We start from the raw sequence: 21417 nt of genomic DNA, 5'->3' as shown, positions 1-21417 counted from the left end.
AGCATGGGAGGTGTCATGGTCCCCACCACCCAACAGCTCAGAGCATCCAACCCCAAATCCTGACACCCTCCCAGCAACCAGGGGGGTTGGCTGGGGTGGGGGATGAAGAAACACTCCTCAAAAACCATTATTAAAAAGCAAAGCGTGTGGCCACAGCCGCTGGTTTAACTTAGAAACACTTCAAGTGGCCCAGAGTCTTCCAAAAAACCCGAGAGCTGCTGGCCCTCGTCCCCCCCACCCTGTCCCACCCCCTTGTAGAATTCCATAAAAGAAAAGTTCCATGTTCCACAAAGTTTCCGTTTGTGTGCTGCTGATGGTCTTGTTTGTGGGTCACTGTTGGGTTGTTTCCCCCTTTCTTGATTCCTCTTTTCCTCCTGGCTCTCTGCACACCCAGCACTTCCCATGAAGCCCAGCACGTGCTGAGGGACACGCAGAGAGGTGATGTCCCTTCTCCTGCTGGGACAGCCTGGGGATGGAGCAGGAATGGCCATCAGCTCCTCCACGAGGGCCCATCGAGCCCTGCCCCCGTCCTTGCCACGGCTCCCAGGGAGTGGCAGGGGACAGGGAGCACACGGAGGGGGACAACAACGGGCAGGAGGCTGAAGAGCCAGAGGCAGCTGCTGGGTGAATTCCAGCTGAGGAGTCAAGGAGCCTCCAGGCGAGGACAAACCCAGGAATAAAAACAGCTGGGGACAAGAGAGAAGGGGCAGCAGTCCAGAATCCATTGTTTGCCGTCCCGTGCCGTGCCGGCGGGGCTCCTGCAGCGGGCACGGCCCGGCCCCGGCGCTGCGCAGTCCCCGCCCCGCCCCTCCGGAGCCGCGGGGTGCGGAGGATGGAGGGAGGGAGGCGCTGCCGGCTCCCAGCGCGGCGGGCACCGCTCACATCATGACGTGCCGCCGGCGGTGCAGGGCCAGGTGGTCGGAGCGGGAGAAGCTGCGGTCGCAGTCCGAGCAGCGGAAGGGTTTGATGCCCGTGTGCTTGCGGAAGTGCCGGGTGAGCTCGTCCGAGCGGGCGAACTTCCAGGTGCAGCCTTCCCACGTGCATTTGTAGGGTTTCTCGCCTGTGCAGGGGAGCACCGAGGGGTCAGCGCCGCCACAACAACGGGCCCCCGGAGCCCTCACAGAGATTCCAAACGGGGAATCCCTCCGCACTTCCACCCAGCACCCCCAAAGGGCCACAGCACCATCCCATGGGGAATGCAGGGACACCGCTCCCAGCCCTACCTGTGTGTATCCTCCGGTGGGCTTTGAGGTGGGAGCTTTTGGTGTAGACCTTATTGCAGCCCTCGAAGTCGCACTGGTGGATGCGCCGCTTCTTCAGGTCCGGAGAATCGGCCCTGGGCCCCCGCGCCGCCGGCCTGCCGGGAGCAGGGAGAGCTGGAGCCACGGCCCTGCCGCCCTCGGGGGCTCAGGGGGGCTCAGGGGGATAAAGGGCGGGGAGGCACACGCACGAGGACACTCACTCTCTCGGCAGGTCCTGGAAGGGCGCCGGGCCGCTCTCGGAGGCGCTGTCCTCGCTGTCGCTGTTCATGTCCATGGGGTACACAGAGCCAGGGTCCATTTTCACTGGAGGGGTCCGGGAAAGAAAAGCTTTAGGGCACAGAGAGGTGAGGGGTGAGGACAGAACAGAGACTTCCCCAAAGCACCCACCCTACATCAGGGTGCAGCCTTCCCGTTGCTCCTGCAGTGCTCCTGGCACAGCCTGTCCCTACAGAGAATTAAAAATCCAACTGGGTTGATGGAGAACCCCCAAAGGGAGGAAACAATTTGGGGGCATTACTTTTGGCTGCCTGCTCCTGCCCAGAGCAGGGCAGATCCAGGTCCCCCACCCTGGATAAGGTGGGAAGCTGGGAATGTCCTAGGAAAGGGGATTGTGGGGGGCACAGAGAGCAGCTGAGCTGAAACCAGAGCTGCTGGCAGCAGGCAGCCAGTGGGAAGGGCAGGGCAGGCTGCCAGCAGCAGGATGGGTGGAGAACAGGCAGTGCCATGCCCTGTGTGTCCCTGCCCTCCCCATGTCCCCTGGGGGGCACAGGCTGGGGGCTGAGAGGCTTTGTATGAGAGTGGCACACGGCAGTGGCAGGGACACTCCATGGTGAAAAACTAATCCCCCTCAAGGTTGCCCCTCCACGAGGCAGGACAGACACCCTCCACCCCCCAGGTTCCAGCATTCCCCCCAGGTGCCCTTACCAGACCCAGCGTTCTTGCCGTCCCCCCCGATGAGGGGCACGGTAATGGCGGTGACGCCGTCCGTGGGCACGGTGGTGTAGACGACGGGGAGGGACTGCACCACCACGGGGATGGTCTGCAGGTTGCCCATCTTGCTGGGCAGGTTGACGGAGGGGATGGTGTGGATGACGTGGAGGATCTGCTGCCCGCCGCTGCCCTGCGTGGAGGCCAGGATGGAGCCGGGCGAGAGGACAGCCGGGATGGCCGAGGTGGAGCTGAGACCAGAGGGCGGGATGGACACGGTGCTGGGAGCGGGAACCGGGGGAGCCACGAGCATGGGGGAAGACTGGACCGAGGTGGTAGGTGGTGGCGGCGGGGCCGAGGCCGGAGCCACCTTGGATTTATTGAGGGAGAGATCGACGGGCTCGGCCTGGGGCTGGCTGCAGTCGCTGGCCAGCAGCTCCTCGGGGGGCTCCGTCTTGATGTCGGCCAGCAGCACCGGGGGGTCGAGGGGGCCCTCAGCCAGCAGCGCCGACGAGCTCATGGCGGGCGTCGCCTTCTCCTGGCCCTGCAAGAGACCCGCAGTCCGTGAGGAGCCAGGGAAACTGAGGCACGGGGCGGGGGCGAAGGGGTTTTTTTAACGGGCTCTCACCAACCAACCGACCGGGGCGGCGCCTCGGGGCGGCTCCGGCGGGGCGTGGGGCCACCCGGGGGTCGCCGGGCCGGGCATGGCGGGGCCCGCCCGTCCCCTGAGGCGGGGCCGGGCCCGCCCGTCCCTCACGGACCCGCCCGGCCCCTCACGGCGGCGGCCGCGCGCGCCGAGGGCGGGAACCGCAGGTCCCGCCCCCCCGCCCGCGCCTTTGTGCCGGCCCGGGCCCGCCCCCCGCGGGCGGGGCGTGGCGGGGGCGTGTCCCGCGCGCGGGGCGGTGGCGGCCCCGCCCCGCTCCTTCCCCCCGCGCCTTAAAGGGGCCGCGCCCCCCCGGCCCGCGCGCCCCCGCCCGGGGTCACTCACGCACTGACCCGCGGGGCTCCCACGCGTGTCCGCCGCGGCCGCAGCTCCCCTCCGCCGCCCGCGGCACCATCTCCCGGGCCGCGCCGCCCGAGGTGCGAACGGCCCCGCGGCTCCACCTGGGCTCGGCCGCGGGTGGAGCTTCTTAAAGGGCCCGGCCCGGCCCCCGCGGGAGGCACCGGGCACGGCCCCACCCGCGGCACGGCCGGCACTGCGCCCCCGCGGGACCGCGACACGAGCGAGGGACGAGCGGGACCCCCGGCCCCACCTCACCCCGTTCTGAGTCCCGGGGCACGCGTGGGGACGAGCGGTACGGGGGAACCCCCGGCCCAACGAGCTCCCCGTCACCCCCCGCGCTGCCCCGGGACCCCCCGGCGCTGCCCCCGGCCCCCCGCACGTACCTGCCCACGCAGGGACCGTCCCCGCCCGCGGAGCCCCCACGCACCGGCCTCGCGCGGCGGCCCCGCCCCGCCACACCCAGCGCCGCGCCCCGCGCACACGGCCCGGCCCCGCCCGGGGGGGCGGCGGCTACAGCGCACCCCCGGCACCGGCACCGAGCCCAAAGCACCGGCACCGAGCCCTGCCGATACCGGCACCGAACCCTCCCGGCACCGGCACCGGGGACTCGGAACGGGCACCGAACCCTCTCGATACCGGCACCGAACCCAAGGAACCGAACCCTCCCGATACCGGCACTGAATCCCCTCGGCACCGGCACCGAGCCCAAGGCACCGGCACGGAGCCCCCGCTCACACAGCGAACCCCGAATTCACCGTCCCCATAAAACCGGGTTCCCCCAAAGCGCCTCCACACTCAGGGCAGGGATCCCCCGAACCCCGCACCCAGCTAGGGATCCCCCAACAGAGGCACAGAGCCCCGGAACCCCCAAACAGAGCCCCCCACGAATAACCCCGAGGTACAGCCGGGAGCCCCCCAAACACACTCCAAAAGAGCCAGAGACACCGGGAGCCCCCCAAATACACCCCCAAAAGAGCCAGAGACACCGGGAGCCCCCCAAACGCACCCCCAAAAGAGCCAGAGACACCGGGAGCCCCCCAAACACACCCCAAAAAGAGCCAGACACATCCCCCTCTCCCCAGAACCCTCCTCTTCACCTGGGGACCCCCTGGCGCTCAGAGCCCCCTCCAAATAAACCATAAACCCCCAAACACCCCCAAACAGAGACTGAGACCCCCCAGGACCCATATATTGGGGCGACCCCCCCCAGCACAAACACTCAGCCAGGGACCCCCACCAAACACCCCCATAACCGCCAAGGACCCCCAAAACACCCTCCTCGCACACTCACAAACCACCAGCGCCCCCAAACACCTCCACTCTCAGGTAGGGACCCCCATAGACCCCCCCCCAAACCCCGGGATCCCCAAAACACCCCCCAACAAGGAGAGACACCCGTCAGATACCCCTCACTTAGGGACCCCCTGCAACACATCCCCAGGTCCTCGAAGCACCCCCTCCAGCCAGAGCCCCCCAAAACACACCAGGGGACACCCCCAGACAGACACACAACTGCCCCCCGCGCCTGGGGACCTCAGGGTCCCCCCAGAGCCCCCAGGAGCGGCCCCTCGCACCCGGGGGGTCCCCACAAACAGGTTCATTGAAGGGGGTGCGAAAGGGACACCCCGTCCTCCCCTGGGGGACCCTCCCTTACCCAAATTTGGGGGTCCCTTGCACCCCAAAGCCCCGCGGGGGTAGGGGGTGCGGGATGGGGCAGCGGAGTGGGCGGGGGGTGCTTGCTCGTTGCACCCCAAATTCCAGCACTGCTGACCCTCCCCCCCTTTTTGGGTGAACTGAATTCCTCCGTCCTCAGCCCGGTGCACCCCAATACAGCCAGGGGTGCGGGGTGGAGGCTCGGGGCCCCCCCCCTCAAACCCACATATCTGGGGGTGCTGTGCACCCCTCCCAGCACTTTATGTCCCCCAGTCCAAGGAAATAATTGGTGCTCCCCCCGTTTTTAGCCCTAAACAGCTTAAAGAGGCATTTCGGGTGACCTTGGGCGGGGGGGTGAGCGTGGGAAAGCGCCTTCCACGCCCCCCCCCCCACCGCTTTGTCCCCTCGGTGTCCCCACCCCTTCCCCCCGCTGCGTGTCCCCCACCCGTGGGCGTGGGGGGGTCACACCCCGCCGCCGCCGCCACACCCCCCCGTGGAATTTCCTCCGCGCTCCACCCTCCGCCGGCGGCCGCTGGGGACACGGGGGGAGGGGGGCACGGAGGGGACACGGAGCGGGGACCCCCGTGGGGTGAGGGGCGCGGGGGGCACGGGGGGGGGTCGGGGCCCGAGCGGGGCCTGTCCCTTTAAGAGCAAAGGGCGTGGGAGGGGAGGGCAGGGCGGGGCCGCTGTGACCTCCCGGCCGCGGGGGGGCGCCCTGCCCGGAAGCGCGCGCGGAGCACGGGGGGGGGGGGGGCACCCCACGCGCGACCCCGCGTGAGGGGCGAGGGGGGAGGGGAGGCCTGAGGGGCGCGGGGGGCGGGGCCCTCCCCCTCCATCCCTCCCTCCCTCCCCTCCCTCCGTGTCCCCTCCCCCCGCCCGACCCCGCGCTCCCATCCCCCCCCCGGCCCCCCCGGCCCCCCACGCGCGCCCCCCGCGCCCCCGGCCCCACGCACCGGCCCCCGCGCCTCCTCCGAGCGCATCCCCGGCCGCCGCCGCCGCCGCTGCCCCCGGGGCGGTGCCGGGTGGGGCGGGGTGGGGCCCCCACGGGCGGGGAGGGGCCGCGTGGGGCGGAGCTCCCCTCCCCCACCCTCTTTTTTTTGGGGTGGGGGTGCCCCGCCCTTGAGATGACATCATCGGCAGCCAATGGGCGGCTCCCCTCGCATCCGGCGTTGCCATGGGAACGCGCAGAATTTGGGGGAGGGGGGGTGGACCCCAATTTGTTCCCACCTTCTCACACGGAGTGCACCCCAAAATGGGGGGGGGGGGCGGTGCTGGAGGGCTGAGCCCGGGGAAGCTCCTGGCGCTTATGAAGGGGAGCAGAGACCCCCCCACATTGGGGGTCTGGGGTTCTGTGCACCTCCACCCACCGGCGCTGGAGCACCCCCAAACCCAACAGCCACGGGTGCCCTGGGGACACTGCCTGCACTGCCCCCCACGCACAGGTGAGCCCCCAGGTATGTGGGGCACCCCCTCAGCACCCGGGGTTGTCTCCCAGGGTGGCAGGGTCCTGCCAGAGCTGGGGGAGCCTCTCCAGGGACTGCAGCCATGGGGGGGTCTGGAGGTCCCCTGGTCCCTTCCTGGGGTGGAACTGCCGGTGGGAATCCATCCCCACGCTCCCTGAACCCCACTGGTTTTCCAGCCCTCATCCCAAGGGGACCTGGCTGCTCCCAGCGCTGTGTCCCCAGCCCTGGGTGTCCCCAGCCTTGAGATGTCCCCACCCTGCTCTGAGTTTGCCAGGCTGGGTTAATCACCCCATAATCCCCCCAAATTCAGGACTCTCACCCCCAGTCCTGACCCAGCTCATCCCCAGGGATGGGAAATCCTGCAGATGGGGACTAAGCCAGGTGTCCCCTACCCACGATGTCCCTGCCAGGGGTGGCTCCAGGAGCAGGTCATGGCCACCAAGGGGGTGACCTTGGCACACACAGAGCTCATCCAGGGTGAGGAGGGGCCTCCCGTCACCCCCCCACTTCTACCATACACAACCAGCACCAAACCAACCTCGTTTTGGCAAAAAAAATCCCCTTCCCCTCCTCAGGAAACACCAGGGAGGCCCCAGGACAGGCTCAGGTGGGGACTCTCCCTCAGCCAACCTCCCCTGGGGAGCTTTTGGGGACCTGCACCCACAGCACCCCCAGCCCAATGTCACCGAGCTGAAGGACCAGCAGCAGGCACAGGTGACCTCCCAAAAAGCGCAGAAGAAAGGGGGGAGCAGGGCAGGGGTTCCCCCCACGGCCCCTCTCCCGCTCCCCAGGGATGGATTTGGGCAGGAGGGGCAGGGAATGGTGTGGATGCTCCTCACGAGGTGCCCACAAGGCACAGTTCACCCCAGGGTGACTTTGGGGACTCTGTGACCCCTGGATGGGCTGGAGGAGCTGGTTCCAGCTGGAGAGCAGCGTGTGGCCACCACAGCCCCATGTCCACCCCCTCAGCACCTCCTGGGGACAATTCTGTGCCACTGAAGAGCAAAAACAAGTGGCGCCATCCCCAGGGAGACCCTCAGGAATTGTTGACCCTACACAGCTCATCCTGGGGGAAACAGCCAGGGGCTGACCCCACTGGAGCCACCCAGGCACCGAGGCAAGAAAGAAATAATGATAATAATAATCCAAAAAATCTGGAATTATCTCCAGTGCAGCCCCAGGGAGCACAGCCTGTCCTGGGAACTCACCCCAGGCCCCAGAGCAGCTCCCAGGGAAAGGAACTGGGCCAAGGGGGGATTTATTCAGGATCTCAGTGACACATGGCATCGAGTTTCTCCTCATTACAAGGTCAAGTGCTGCCGGAAAAGGCGGGATCACAGCCACCTCATCCAGGTTTGGGATGGTTGTGGGAGAAACATCTGGAGCAGGCATCAATATTTTTTTTTTTCTGAGGGCAGGAGCTGCCAGAGAAAGAGGGAAGAGGGTGATGAGCCTGATCTCCCAAATCTCCCTGCTCAGAACGGAAGGGGCCAGAGCAGCTACCGACCCCAGGCTCCCAAAAAGGCCTGGGATCTGTTTTGGGAAGGGACAAAGGACACACCTCGGTGCCGGGGAGCAGGCAGGGCAGGTGCTGTGACACAGCCACCCGTGTTTGTCACAGGCTGCCACCCCATGAGCACAGTGGCATCTCGGCCACAGCAAAAGGACCAGGCTCATTCCCACAGAGCACCCAGATCCGTGCACTTCAGGAAAAGGGATTTGGGGTGGGAGAAAAGCAGAACTTTACTCCAACCGCACTGGGGCACTGTCCCAGGAGCTCCAGCCCGGCCAGGATTTGGCTCCTGACAGCTCCGGCCATTTGTCCCTCACAGCTCTGTCACCTGCCCCTCACTCCCCTTTGACATCATCCCACTCCCACGCGCTGTGGTTTGTTCCCAAAGGAAACCCAACCCCTGTCACCGTGGCAATGAGCAGCGTTCCCACCGCCCCCAGCAGGTGCCCAAAGCCCCTGGAACCGCGGCCTCTCCTGGAGCCCTTCCCCGTGGGATGGCATATTCCAGAGGCTCCGACACAGCTCCACATCATCCTCTTGGGAAGCTCTGACATTCCCAGCAGGGGCAGCTCCAGGGGGAACAGCGGCTGTGTCGGGGCTGTTCCACGGTTCCCACTCCAGCTATTCCACACCTGCACCCCGGCGAACACAACCTCTGCCCCTGGCCGGCCATTCACAGCTCTCCAGGGGCTCCCCTGGAGCAGCTCCTCTCCCACGGGGACGATTCCCACGGAGCTCCCCCAGCCCGAGGCACGGCAGCTGCCGGGTGGGCGGTGCGAGACGCGGGTGAGCAATTCCCGGAGGATGGAGCGGGGCTGCGAGCTCTTGTGCGGAGCCCCCAGGTTCTCTGGCCCTTTTATCACCTCCTTCCACCTCCCGGATCTCGGTCCCTTTTATCTCCTCATTCCCACTCCTGGACTCAGGTTCTCCGTCCCTTTATTTCCTCGTTCCTACTCCTGGACTTGCCCCGATGGATTTCTCCCCTGGACTCAGGTTCTCCAACCCTTTTAGCTCAGCGTTCCCACTCCTGGACTCAGGTTCTCTGTCCCTTTTATCTCCTCGTTCCCACTCCTGGACTCAGGTTCTCCATCCCTTTTAGCTCCTTTCCCTCCCCTGGACTCAGGTTCTCCGTCCCTTTTCTGTCCTCGTTGCCACTCCCGGACTCGCCCCGGAGGATCTGTCCCCTCCCAGCGGGTGTGTGGGCAGGGATGCAGGGAAGAGCCAGGCACGGAGGCACCACACCCATTTTTACACAGTAATTTGATGCAGCAAGAGAGAATAAAGGGAGGGAGATGCTGTGCTGCCAAAGTGATTCCCAGTGAAACTCTGAGTGGCTTTCAGCCAAACCCCCCCCAAAACCACACAAGGAGCCACCCAGCCCCTACAGCTCCTGCCTCCCAAAGCTGCCCGGGGATTTGGGAGAAAGCAAACCCACTTTGCAAAGCTCTCCGATCTGAAATCCCTGGTAGCAAAAATTTATTTCCATGACCAAAGATGAGGAGAAATTTATAAACTTTTTCTAGCAACCATCCAAGGAAACAGTAAATATCCCATCAGCCGGCAGGCAGCCTGGCGTCCAGGAGGGCTCTGCCACACCCCCTGCGGGCACAGCACCCTCCTGCCTCCTTCCTTCCCCACCTCCCGTGCCAGGGAATCCGGGAAGCTCCGCGGCGGATCCGGCCAGCCCCCAGCTCTAGTGTCCAACGTGATGAGGAGAAAAAACAAGCAGCACACTCATTTCAAAGCCCAACAAAGACATGGACAGTGTTAGATTCTCCTAAAAAGAAGCAGTCCCGGTGTGTTTTTTCTCCCCCCAAAGCGCCGGTGCCTGGGATCAGCGCATGAGCAGGCTGTGCTTTGGTCCATCCACCCTCTCCAGCTTCTCAAAGTGTTTCCTGGCGTTCCGGATGTTGATCAGCGTGGCCGCGGAAGCTGCGACGGAAAAGGGACAGGGGAGATAAAAAGAAGTGAAAAAGGGTGAGAGTCACCGTGGCCTCAGGGCTGCCTGGCTCCAGCAGCTCTGTCTGCAGGGGCTGGGTGCATCCTGCTGCTCCCGAGCCAGGCAAAATCCACAGGGGGATTTTGGGCAGGGAAAAATTTAGGGTGGGAAGGGCTGGGCAAGGTTTAAGGTGGGATGGTCTGGGTAGAATTCATTGGGGGAATATCTGGGCAAAATTTGAACTGGGATTGGCTAGGCAAAATTTCATGTGGGATGGGTAAAAATCAAGCATGGGAAGGTCTGGGCAAAATTTCATGTGGGATGGGTAGAAAGCATGGGAAGGTCTGGGCAAAATTTCATGTGGGATTGGTAAAAAGCATGGGAAGGTTTGGGCAAAATTCAGCATGGAATGGTCTGAACAAAATTTCATGTGGGATGGGTAAAAACCATGGGAAGATCTGGGCAAAAATTCATGTGGAATGGGTAGAAAGCATGGGAAGATCTGGGCAAAATTTCATGTGGGATTGGTAAAAAGCATGGGAAGGTCTGGGCAAAATTCAGCATGGCATAGTCTAAGCAAAATTGAATATGGGAAGGTCTGGGCAAAACTTCATGTAGCATGGGTAAAAATTAAGCATGGGAAGGTCTGGGCAAAATTCAACATGGAATGGTCTGAGCAAAATTTAATATGGAATGGTCTGGGCAAAATTCAATATGGGAAGGTCTGAGCAAAATTTCGTGTGGGATGGGTAAAAAGCATGGGAAGGTCTGGGCAAAATTTCATGTGGGATGGATAAAAATTAAGCATGGGAAGGTCTGGGCAAAATTCAGCATGGAAGGGTCTGAGAAAAATTGAATATGGGAAGGTCTGGGCAAAATTTCATGTGGGATTGGTAAAAAGCATGGGAAGGTTTGGGCAAAATTCAGCATGGAATGGTCTGAACAAAATTTCATGTGGGATGGGTAAAAACCATGGGAAGATCTGGGCAAAAATTCATGTGGAATGGGTAGAAAGCATGGGAAGATGTGGGCAAAATTTCATGTGGGATTGGTAAAAAGCATGGGAAGGTCTGGGCAAAATTCAGCATGGCATAGTCTAAGCAAAATTGAATATGGGAAGGTCTGGGCAAAACTTCATGTGGCATGGGTAAAAATTAAGCATGGGAAGATCTGGGCAAAATTTCATGTGGGATGGGTAAAAGGCATGGGAAGGCGTGGACAAAATTCAGCATGGAATGGTCTGAGCAAAATTTAATGTGGGAAGGTCTGGGCAAAGTTTAGTGTGGGATGGTCTGGGTAAATCGAACGTGGGATGGCCAGGGCTGTTGGCTGATCCCAGCAGAACACGAGGAAAAGCCTCTCCCAGGGAGAGCTGCTCCTCCCAGAGCTGCTCCCCAGCCCAGCAATGCCCAGGGATCCCCCAGTGTCCCCAGTTCCCCAAGGAGGAGGCAGGGAAAGCACAGCAGCAGGCCTGGGGAGGGCTGGGCAGTGTCCCTGGAGCCCCTGAGCTCCCAGCAGCAATTCCAAGAGCTGTGTAAACAGGGATCTGCTCCCAGGGGCTGCGGGCTGGCACTGCTGCAGATCCTCCTTGGGATAAACAGAGGCTGCTAAAATTAGAGCCTGTCCACCCAAGACAGCCCAGCAACACCCAAACATGAGCCAGCTCTGCTTCCTCCCCAAAAATCACCGGGGCTGCCAGCTCCCAGCTGCCCAAAATAGGCTTTAGGCACGACCTGCTCAGCCAGCTCTGGTTTGGTGGCTCCCTGTGACAGCAGCAGCAGCAGCTCAGCTGTGCCACCACCACCTCTGCAGGGTCCTGCTCACACTCAATCTCTCTCTCTTAATCAGTTCTGTAATTAAAACCTCATTTTCAAGAGAAACACAGTTTAAACTGGACTAATTCCACCTTTTTTGAGGTTTTTCTGGGTTTTTTTTGTCCCAAGCAGGTTTCTCTTGGCTCTGACTTACGTATGGAGGGGTCTGACATGACCACCATCACGTAGGTGTTGGATGTGAAGATGTCAATGAAAGCAGCAAAGTTGGAGTTCCTGACCTCCATGCTCTGGAAAGAAGCTGCCAGCTTACTGAAAAACAAGGAAATAAAGAGTGAATGAAGAGCTTTTGTGCCCACATGGCCAAAATCCCTGATCTGAGCTGTTGGGAACAAGGAGGAGCTGCAATTCCCACTTGGCAAGGTGTGGTTACAGCAGGGCTTTGGCTGGGCTTGGTTTTAAAGGCAAATTCCTCAGTTTGGGGCCAAATGAGGCAATGGGGCAATATCAGCTGCTTGTGCCTTGAATGAAGGAAATTCCAGACACAACCCCCCTGACCAGGCTTGCTCCCCACAGACACCAGGGCTCAGCCATTCCCAGCTGGACACTCTGGATAAGCTGCAGAAATAGGCATAAAATGGGAATATCTGGAGACATCTGAACATCTGTAAACCCCTCCAGAAACTTCTCCATTCTATCCAGCTCCACACACCCTCACAATTAACCTGGCAGTGGAGCCTGAGGGCTGTGCAAAGCCAAGCTTCCCATTTTTCCACTGAAATCAGGGATAAACAGTGCCTGCAAGCCCCATCCTCCCCAGGCAGCCCTGTGGGCCTGGGCTGCAGCAGAGCTCTCCAGCTGCCATTCCCAGATTCCAAGAGAAACACTTCTGATCACTCCAGCCCTGGAATTCCCCTGCCTTGATCCAGAAGGAGGAGACCTGGAACAAAACAGCACCAAAGCTCTCCCACCACGAGCAAAGGAGGAGTTAAATTAACATTGAAATGATTTGTGTTCCAGCTGCTGAGGAGTCCAACTGGGATTCTCTGGAGAGAGCTGGAACAGCCCTGATGTCCCCAGTGCTGATGGGAGCAGCTCACCTGCAGCTCAGCTTGAACTGTTTGATGATGTTGCTGATCTTCTCAAACCTGTGCACGTCCCGCTGCTCCTTGCACTGGTAGTGGGAGATCACCTGGAGAGGGGCAGAGCAGTCAGGATTCCAGCCCAGCCCTCCCACAGCAGCTCTGGGAATGCCTGGGGAGCAGGGGGGATCCCCTCTGCCTTTGGCTGACTGATCTTGGGAGTTTTACACAAATTCTTGTGGCACAGACCTGCCAGGGGACACCACTGTCCCCTGAGGGCTTCACCTCAGCAGCAATTTACATCTTGCTCCCAAAACAGGTGGGAACAGAGTAAAAAAATGTGTCCATCACCTCAGGAATGGGCTGGGATGGATTTTCCCTCCCATCCTGCACAGGCAGTGATCCCAAAGCCAAATCAAGCTGCTCCTCCCCTAGACAAACAGCTCAAAGGCAGCTCAAAGCTGCTTCCTTGGGAATTCCTTCTCCATTCCTTCTCTGACTCCAGTCTGGATGCCAACACCCAGAGGGTCTGAAGGGCTTCAGGAGCCCCTGAAAACATCTCCATAAACATTCCCACCGAGCTGGTGGCCCCAGCCCTTTATTGCTCAGCCACATGGAGTGAGAGCTGCATTTCCTGCCCACACAGCTCCATCCCCACAGCAAAGCTGACAGCAATCTCTCCACAGCCTTAGGCCAGCTGCTTTGAACTCTTCACAATCCCAAAATCAGCTCTCTCTGGATGTGTCAGGAGCCCTTGCACAGGGATCTGGACTGTTCTATTCAGGGAGTCACATTTATCAGGGTTTTTTAGGGTTTTTTTCCTCTTTTTTCCCTTAACCACCTTAAACCCATCACTTTTTAAACTTGCCCAATTATTGCCACAAGCACAGTTTTAGCCACATTCAAGACTTGCAGGTCCCAGTGTTCAATTTCCTTCCTAAACTTCCCAGATGAGGTTTTTCCACTCCAATTTAAACACAATTGTAGAACTGTACAATTCTACAATTTAAATTATAATTTCAGAATAAGATTTCCCTAAGAGATTTTCACAGGAAGATTTCCCCATCAAGAGAAGAGAGTCCTGAGAATGTTTAAGTATATGAAAAAAAAGAGGAGTTTTTTAAGAAGTCACCATTGCATTTAAATTAAGCACACAATTTTTGAAGCAAAGATAATTTCTTTCAGTTAAAAATGTCCTTGTAACAATCACACTGTCACACACCCCAAGGTGGAACTATTCATTATCTCCAAAAGGTCAAAAAGCAGAACTTGCCAGGCATGGCAAGTGTTTGTTTCTGATAGTTTAAGGAGGAAAAAAAAGTCATGGCTCCTTTCCCAAATTCCCTCCATCATTTCCAAATCACCAGCAAGGAAAACACTCCAAATAATTCAAGTATTTCCTTCAGCTCAGCAAGAGTTTGGTGCAAAGTGTGAAGAGCCCAGCCCAGCAACCAGGAATATGGCCAAGCACCAAGAGTGGTTTTATCCAGCAGCTTTGCAGAGGGATTGGGAGCACAAGGACCTGGAGAAGCACCACAGTCCCATGGCTGGCCCCCCATCCATGCTCTGGATTTGCAGAACATCAAAAACCAAAAGAAATCAGGTCCAGCTCAAATGCTCCAGCAGGAGGAAGTGAAAAGGTTTGGCTGTGAAGCTCCAAAAGGTCCCAGCCCTGTGCAGAGGGGGATTCTCAGAGCAGTCCCACCACAATGGGGACATGAAACACTCCCAGAGCCTGCAAGAGGAAACCCCAACCAAAGCTCAGCTCAGCTGCTGCAGGGGGGATTCTGGGATGGCCCCACGGGCTACAGGGTCCCAAGGCCTGGATCAGGGCACTCCTCACTGGGGCTGGCACCTCCCAACCTCCATGGGATCCCACGATGGCTTGGCTTGGAAGGGCCTCAAAGCTCATTCAGGTCCAACCTGACACCTCCCACTGTCCCAGGAGCTCCAGCCTGGTCTTGGGCACTGCCAGGGATGCAGGGGCAGCCCCAGCTGTGCCAGGGCCTGCCCACCCTGCCTGGGAACAATTCCCAATTCCCAATATCCCATCCATCCCTGCCCTCTGGCACTGGGAGCCATTCCCTGTGTCCTGTCCCTGCATCCTTGTCCCCAGTCCCTCCCCAGCTCTCCTGGAGCCCCTTCAGGCCCTGGCAGGGCTCTGAGCTCTCCCTGGAGCTGCTCCTGTCCAGGTGAGCACCCCCAGCTCTGCCAGCCCGGCTCCAGAGCAGAGGGAGGGAAAGGGAGGCTGCACCCAGGGAATCCATTCAGGAACTCACCAGGAACGTGGCTCTCTCAAACAGCAGCACCTCGTCTGCCTCGATGATCTGAGCAAAGTTCCTCAGGTTCATCTCCAGCTGCTGCACGTTGGGGATCAGCTGATAGACAATGCTGGACCAGGCCTGCACAGAGAGACACACCAAGGTCCCACCAGTTCCTCTCCTCAGCCCCTCGTGAGAAATGTGCTCCCAGAGGGATTTTTGCCACTTCTGGCTGCTGACAGCCTGGGCAAGGCTGAGCAGCTTCTCCACCCTCCATGCTCAGGCCCCAGAGGGAGCCCAGACCTGAGGAGACCCTTCCCTGGCTCCAGTTCTTCTCCAGCAGGCACAGAAACTGCAGTGCTGCTGAACAGACTTAAATCATCCCTGCTTTAAGCTGGGAATGCTTCTGTCTCCTTCTCCCATTTAAGTTCACAGAGATTTTTAATCCTGAGCAAGGTCAGCACACAGATGGACACTTGGCAGCTCATCCCTGACCCAAACAAAGTTCCACCTTATCCCAACAGGCCAGGAACAAGCCCAGGAGGGGCTGGGGGATGTTGGGATCAACATCTGTGCTCATCCACACTCAGATTTTCCAAGCTCAGCCTCCCCTCCCTGCCCAGCTGCTGACCCAGGTGTGGGGCAGTGGCAACCTCACCCTTCCCAGAGCCAGGGGGATGTTTGGATGCCTGTCTGCCAAGTTAACAATATTTACCACACACTCCTGACTTCTTAAAATTAATTAATAAACCCAGGACTAATTTGGGTTTCACTGACACCCTGCAGAAGCAGCTGCAGAGCTGAACACAACAGCAGCTCCAGGGATCCTCCTCCTGCCCTGCTCCCAGTGGGATGAGGAAGAATCCTCCCAGATGTGGGGAGGAAGCTGCACCAACCTTGTAAAGGGTCTCATCCCAGATGGAAGTTCTGAAACAAACACACTCCAAGGGCCGGGAGAGGCGCTTCAGGTCCTCCTCACGCTCCTTAAAAATCTGGGGGGCAAAGAGAGTTGAGGGGTTGAGTGAAGTGTTCCTGCCTGTGCTGTGGCTGCTCTATGGATTTATGGGGTGAGTTTCACATGGATCTCTGGGACACTGCAGGGGAGAGTGGCCAGGAACCCTCCCAGGGAGCAGCAGGGATGTCTTGCTGCAGAATCCCAAAATTGTTCTGGTTGGAAGGAGCCAAGGTGTGCTGGGAGCTCTGGAACCAGGCAGGAAAGGCTTTTCCTGTCCCTAAAAACCAGCACTGCTGTTCTCCAGTGGATTCTAGGATGACACACTTTAAAAGAAGGCAGGAAAAGCTCTGAGGAGATCTGAGAAAGCCTTTGAGGAACAGCCCCAGGGGCTGCCTTTGAGGTGTGACACAAGGGATGCATTTCCATGGCAATGCCAGCTCCTCACCAGATCCCGCTGGTCCTCCTGCACCAAGTCCATCTTGTGCACCAGGCAGAAGATCTTGGCATCAGGGGAGTTCTGCAGGATGGCCTCCAGGCAGGACTGGTAGTAGTGCATGTCCTTCTCCAGCTCCCTGCTCTCCACGTCGAACACGTAGATGAGCACCTCCACGTTGCGGAAGATGTTGTCCCTCTGGCTGGTGAAGTAGTTCTCCATGAAGGTGTCCTGCCTGGGGGCAGAGCAGGACACTCCTTAGGGCAGCTCCTGGCTTTGTGGGAAGCTGCTCCTGGCAGGAGGGCCAGGCTGGGGTGTGGAGATGCCAGGCTGGAGCTGTGTGCCCTGGCATTCCCAGGGAAGCTGGAGGCTCCTGGAGAGCACCAACCCCCCAGTGCCACAGGAAACCAAAGCTTCCCTCATGTGCTGCTGCTTCTGGCCCCAGGCTGGCTTTAAGGAGCCTTTTGTGAAAGCCCACAGCAGCAGGACAGGTGAAACGTGACCCAAAGCATCAGTTCAGCCTTAAATCCCAGGATTAAATCTCCTTAACTCTGGCTGAACATGACTGAGATGATCCAGAGGCCATGGAGCTGAGGAGGGGACACATTCCTTGACAAAAGCTGCTTCCAGGAGCCACAGGATCCACCTCCAGCACGGCCTCTGCACAAATCCCACCTGGATGGAGCTGGAGTGAACAATTCCAGCACCTCAGGACAGCAGAAGGAGCATTCCCTTGGCACCACCTCATCCCAGGGGGAGGAGAATCCACCCTGCTCCACCCCTGGTTCCCCAGAGCCTCCCCCAAAGGCTGGGCAGGAACAATCAATACCTACCCTCCACAGTCCCACAGGTTCAACACCAGGTTTCCCAGGAATCTGACATGGGAATGCTCCACATCAACTGCAAAGAGACAGCAGGAGCTCACTGAGTGCACCACAGCCAGGGCAGAGCTTGGGCAGCCAGAAACCCTGGAAATCAGCACCCAGTCATGGAATGGTTTGGGCTGGAAGGGATTAAAGCCCTCATTCCAACCCCTGCCACCTTCCACTACCCCAGGCTGCTCCAAGCCCCATCCAGCCTGGCCCTGGACACATCCAGGGATGGGCATTCCTCACAAAGCAGCCCCAGTTTGTAAAATCTCACCAAAATCCCATTTCCCAGAGGAACTCAGGCCTCCCTGCTCTCCTGAGAAGTGCAGTGAGTGTTCCTGTTCACTCCCACATTCCCTGATCCCTGGGATATTGCAGGAATGACTGTGCAGGGCTTGAAGCCATCCCTGACAAAACAAACCAGGAACACAGGGAATGTAAACTTCAGGAAGAGGCCAAATTCACGGCAAAGGGGAAATTTACACCAATCCCTGACATGAAATCCACACAGGCCCCTCCCAGTGAGAAGCACCAGATCCCAACCACTCATCCACCTCTCCCAGAGGAATCACTGCTTGCTCTTTCCCAACAAAGGCTTTGGAAAGGGAAGAAGGAAAGGCATTCATTAAACAAACACAGTGCATCATCCTGCCAGAACCACGGGGGCACTGCAGGATCCCTGTGCTGGAAATCCCTGCAGGAGCAGGAACATTCCACCAACACACAGGAGGCTCTGACAGGTGCAGCTGCACCAAAGCTGCTTCCTGATCCCAAAAATAAAGAGTTAAGGACCAAATTTAAATAATAAAGCAGCAAATGCTTCCCCCCCAAAAAAAGGGAGTTAAGGATAAAAGTTGAATAATAAAGCAGCAAATGCTGCCTCCTGATCCCAAAGAAGGGAGTTAAGGATAAAAGTTGAACAATAAAGCAGCAAAGGCTGCCTCCTGATCCCAAAGAAGGGAGTTAAGGATAAAAGTTGAACAATCAAGCAGCCCAGCCGATCCCAGCGCTGCCTTTCCCTTCCCTCCCCTTCCTGCCTGTCCCTGGCTGATCCCGAGGCTCCCAGCGGGTGTGGCAGCTGCCGGACACACCCAAGGGAGCCGGGGATGGCTGCAGGGAGCGGCCCCGCCCTCTGCTGAGGCTGGAGCTGCGGGAATGGGAATGGGGCGGTTCCTTACTCGTGGCCCCCAGGCGCCGCGTGTCCCGGGCGATGTAGTTGGCAAAGATAATGGATCTCATGCTGGTCTTGCCAGACCCACTCTTACCCATCAGCAGCACCTGCACACGGGGAGAGAAGGAAAAATGAGCTCCCGCAGAGCACTGAGTGCCCCCCAGCTCCCTCGGGCTGGCAGCTCACTGCCAAAGGCACTGAATGCCGCACTGGCACAGCCCAGCTGGGAATGCACCAGGAGAGGCAGAGAGGAGCACGTGGGGAGCAGGACAGACATCCCAAACACTCCTGGGTGGTGACTGGGCCATGGTCATCCCACCTCCCTGCTGTCCTTGGTCACCCCACCTCACTGCTGTCCCTGGTCCCTGGGCCATGGTCACCCCACCTCACTGCTCTCCTGGGTCAGACTGAACACTTTTAACACTTTTCTCCAAAAATGTGGACAGGACTTGGGAAAAGCAGGAGCTGCCTCCCTATTCTCAGCCCCTCCCATCTGGTGGCTTTGGTGGCACCAAAGGACTTTAAAGATGAGGAACAGCTTTGTCTCAGCCCCTCCAGACCAAAAACAAGCCCTCAGCTCCTGGTTTTCCACCCCAAACACTCTGTGCTAACCAGACAGGGGTTAAAAACCTTCTAATACTGCTTTTCCCACAACATGACTGGTTTTCTTTTCCCTAAATACCAGGGACATTCCCAGTTTCAGGTGCTAGAAGACCAGAAAAAGGGGAAAAGCAGATGAGACAACCCAGATCAGCATCCCCAGAGCAGGGGAGACCCTTTATGGCTCCAGTGATGCCCCTCCAGAGGAGACCCTTGGCTCCATGATGTCCCATCCCTGCAGAGCTCAAGGGAAAGGAGAGGCAGCCAAAAAGCAGGGAATGCTGCTGGGGGTGGGGATGAGGGGAGACAGTCACACCAGAGACAGTCACACCAGGCAAGGCTTTACATTGTGATCTAAAAATAAAAATTAAACAAAACAAACCCATCAGCAGCAGCCAACACAGCCCTGCTCACAAAACCCAGCTGTTAAACAAGTTCCAGTCACAAAGCCAAATGCAGCTCCTGGCAGCAGCCCTGCCAGTGTGCCATCCAGGGGGGATTTCAGGAGAGCAGCCCAGGGAGTGCTGCCCAGCTGGCACCCCCACCCTGGGCAGCAGGGCAGGAGCTGGGCACAAAGCAAGGCACAATTCCCCAGGGAAGCTGCCCACAGGCTCCAGGATTGGCAACAAGCAGGGTTCCTGGGTGTTCCACACCCAGGAGGGCTGGGGAGGGCCCCCAGATGCTGCCCTGTCCTGTCCTGTCCTGTCCCCTGAGCTGATCCCAGAGAACGGCCAAGCTCTTATTTCACAGCACCAGCACAAAATCCCAGGCAGAAACTTGATCCCAGCCTGAGGCACGGCCCAAACCAGCCCCAATTCCCAAAGTTTAAGCTGCAGAGGCCTTGCAAAGGGGTCAGACAGCAGCACGGAGAGCCAGGCAGGGAACACAACCCCACCTCACCATGGAACAGCAGCCAGATATTCCTTTAAGAGCTCTGGCCGTGCTCCTGCAGGGATACACCCACCCCTGCCATGCCCAGAGCTGCTGCTCCTTCCCCACGTGTTAAATTTCATCCTCCTGGAGCCCCGAGGGGATTCAGGCTCCTGGGACACCTCGGGAGGGTGGCAGGGACAGGGGAGGGACACGAGCAGATCCTCCTCCCTGAGCACAGGGTTTTGCAGAGGATTTTGCAACAGCCCCAGAAGTGCCCGGGGAGCAGCAACTGCCGGGGAAGGCTCTGCAGGAACCCAGGCCAGGATTAAAGCCGGGTTTAACCCAGCCCATCCAGGCCAGGATTAAAGCCGGGTTTAACGCCTGGCACCTCCAGCAGAGGATTCAGCGCTGACTCTGAGAGGCACCTGAGCCCCAGGTGAGGGATGGATCCAACAAAGAGTGCTCATGGATGGGGATGGGAAACACAGGATCACCCTGCCCGCCCTTACCTTTTTCTTCATGGCTGTGCTTGGCATCACACACCTGCAGAGAGAAGCCCACCTTGGATCGCTGCTTTTCACACACACATGCTCTGCTCGCCAATCCCAATGCCAATCCCAATACCGACACCAATCCCAAAGCCAATCCCAATGCCAGTGCTGATCCCAATCCTCACGCCGATCCCAACGCCGATGCCAGTGCCGCTCCCACCCCCGGCACTGGGGAAGCGCTGACACAGCCCCGGCTCCCCTCCCCCTGCTCCGGCCCATGGGGAACTCCCGCTGCTGCCGGGAAACCTCCGGCGCTCCCGAAACCGCCCGGCCCGGCTGGGGTGGCTGCGGCCGGGCCGGCAGCGCCTCCGCAGCCCCTTCCCGGCACGTTCCGCAGCCGCTTCCCTCAGGATCCCCGCAGCCCCTTCCCTCCCTCAGGATCCCCTCAGCCCCTTCCTTCCCTCAGGATATCCACAGCCCCTTCCCTCCCTCAGGATCCCCACAGCCCCTTCCTTCCCTCAGGATCCCCGCAGCCCCTTCCCTCCCTCAGGATCCCCTCAGCCCCTTCCTTCCCTCAGGATCCCCGCAGCCCCTTCCCTCCCTCAGGATCCCCGCAGCCCCTTCCTTCCCTCAGGATATCCACAGCTCCTTCCCTCCCTCAGGATCCCCGCAGCCCCTTCCCTCCCTCAGGATCCCCGCAGCCCCTTCCTTCCCTCAGGATCCCCGCAGCCCCTTCCTTCCCTCAGGATCCCCGCAGCCCCTTCGCTCCTCAGGATTCCCCCAGACCCTTCTCCCGGCACGTCCTGCCGTTTCCCCGGGATTCCCCACAGCCCCATCCCCGCGGTTCCCCCGGGACTCCCCGCAATGCCCGCGCCCCCCGGGCCGGGCCGCGTCTCGGTACCTCCGGCGGCGATGGGCGGCTCGGGGCCGGCTTGGGGGACGATGCCGGTGTGAGCCCCGGCAGGTCGGGCTCGGCGGGCCGCAGGCGGTGCTCGGCGCTGCCCGGGCCTGTGGCGGTGCCCGGTGCGGGGCTCGGCGGGCCGCAGGCGGTGCCCGGGGCTGTGGCGGTGCGGGGTGCGGTGTCCGGGGCAGTGGCGGTGCCCGGGGCTGTGCCGGTACGGGGCCCTGCCCGGGGCTGTGGCGGTGCCGG

General features: G+C 59.8%; 2 protein-coding genes across 4 annotated transcripts; both read right to left on the bottom strand.

Annotated features, from left to right (window-relative positions):
* Window positions 1–224: 224 nt before the first annotated feature.
* On the bottom strand, window positions 225–5855 carry KLF8 (KLF transcription factor 8). Of its 3 annotated transcripts, none has more exons than XM_058032620.1 (5): window positions 5799–5855; window positions 2187–2733; window positions 1463–1589; window positions 1224–1357; window positions 225–1060 (listed from the first exon to the last, which is right to left on the bottom strand). In XM_058032620.1, exons 1-5 carry the CDS (start codon window positions 5823–5825, stop codon window positions 879–881), a joined length of 1017 nt encoding a protein of 338 aa, XP_057888603.1. In that variant the 5' UTR covers window positions 5826–5855; the 3' UTR covers window positions 225–878. The 3 variants fall into 3 exon arrangements, with proteins under 3 accessions (XP_057888603.1, XP_057888604.1, XP_057888605.1); XM_058032621.1 differs by having other exon boundaries at window positions 1463–1565; XM_058032622.1 differs by lacking the exon at window positions 5799–5855 and adding an exon at window positions 3576–3640.
* Window positions 5856–9268: 3413 nt separating this feature from the next.
* Window positions 9269–21297, bottom strand: LOC131088644 (ras-related GTP-binding protein A). Its single transcript, XM_058032874.1, has 10 exons — window positions 21169–21297; window positions 20286–20319; window positions 18311–18410; window positions 17097–17163; window positions 16276–16498; window positions 15772–15867; window positions 14894–15016; window positions 12633–12724; window positions 11729–11844; window positions 9269–9753 (listed from the first exon to the last, which is right to left on the bottom strand). Exons 2-10 carry the CDS (start codon window positions 20310–20312, stop codon window positions 9656–9658), a joined length of 942 nt encoding a protein of 313 aa, XP_057888857.1. The 5' UTR covers window positions 20313–20319; window positions 21169–21297; the 3' UTR covers window positions 9269–9655.
* Window positions 21298–21417: the final 120 nt, after the last annotated feature.

This window comes from Melospiza georgiana, chromosome 12, assembly GCF_028018845.1.
Source record: "Melospiza georgiana isolate bMelGeo1 chromosome 12, bMelGeo1.pri, whole genome shotgun sequence".
Taxonomy (NCBI): Eukaryota; Metazoa; Chordata; class Aves; order Passeriformes; family Passerellidae; genus Melospiza; species Melospiza georgiana.
This window is presented reverse-complemented; position numbering and strand designations above follow the sequence as displayed.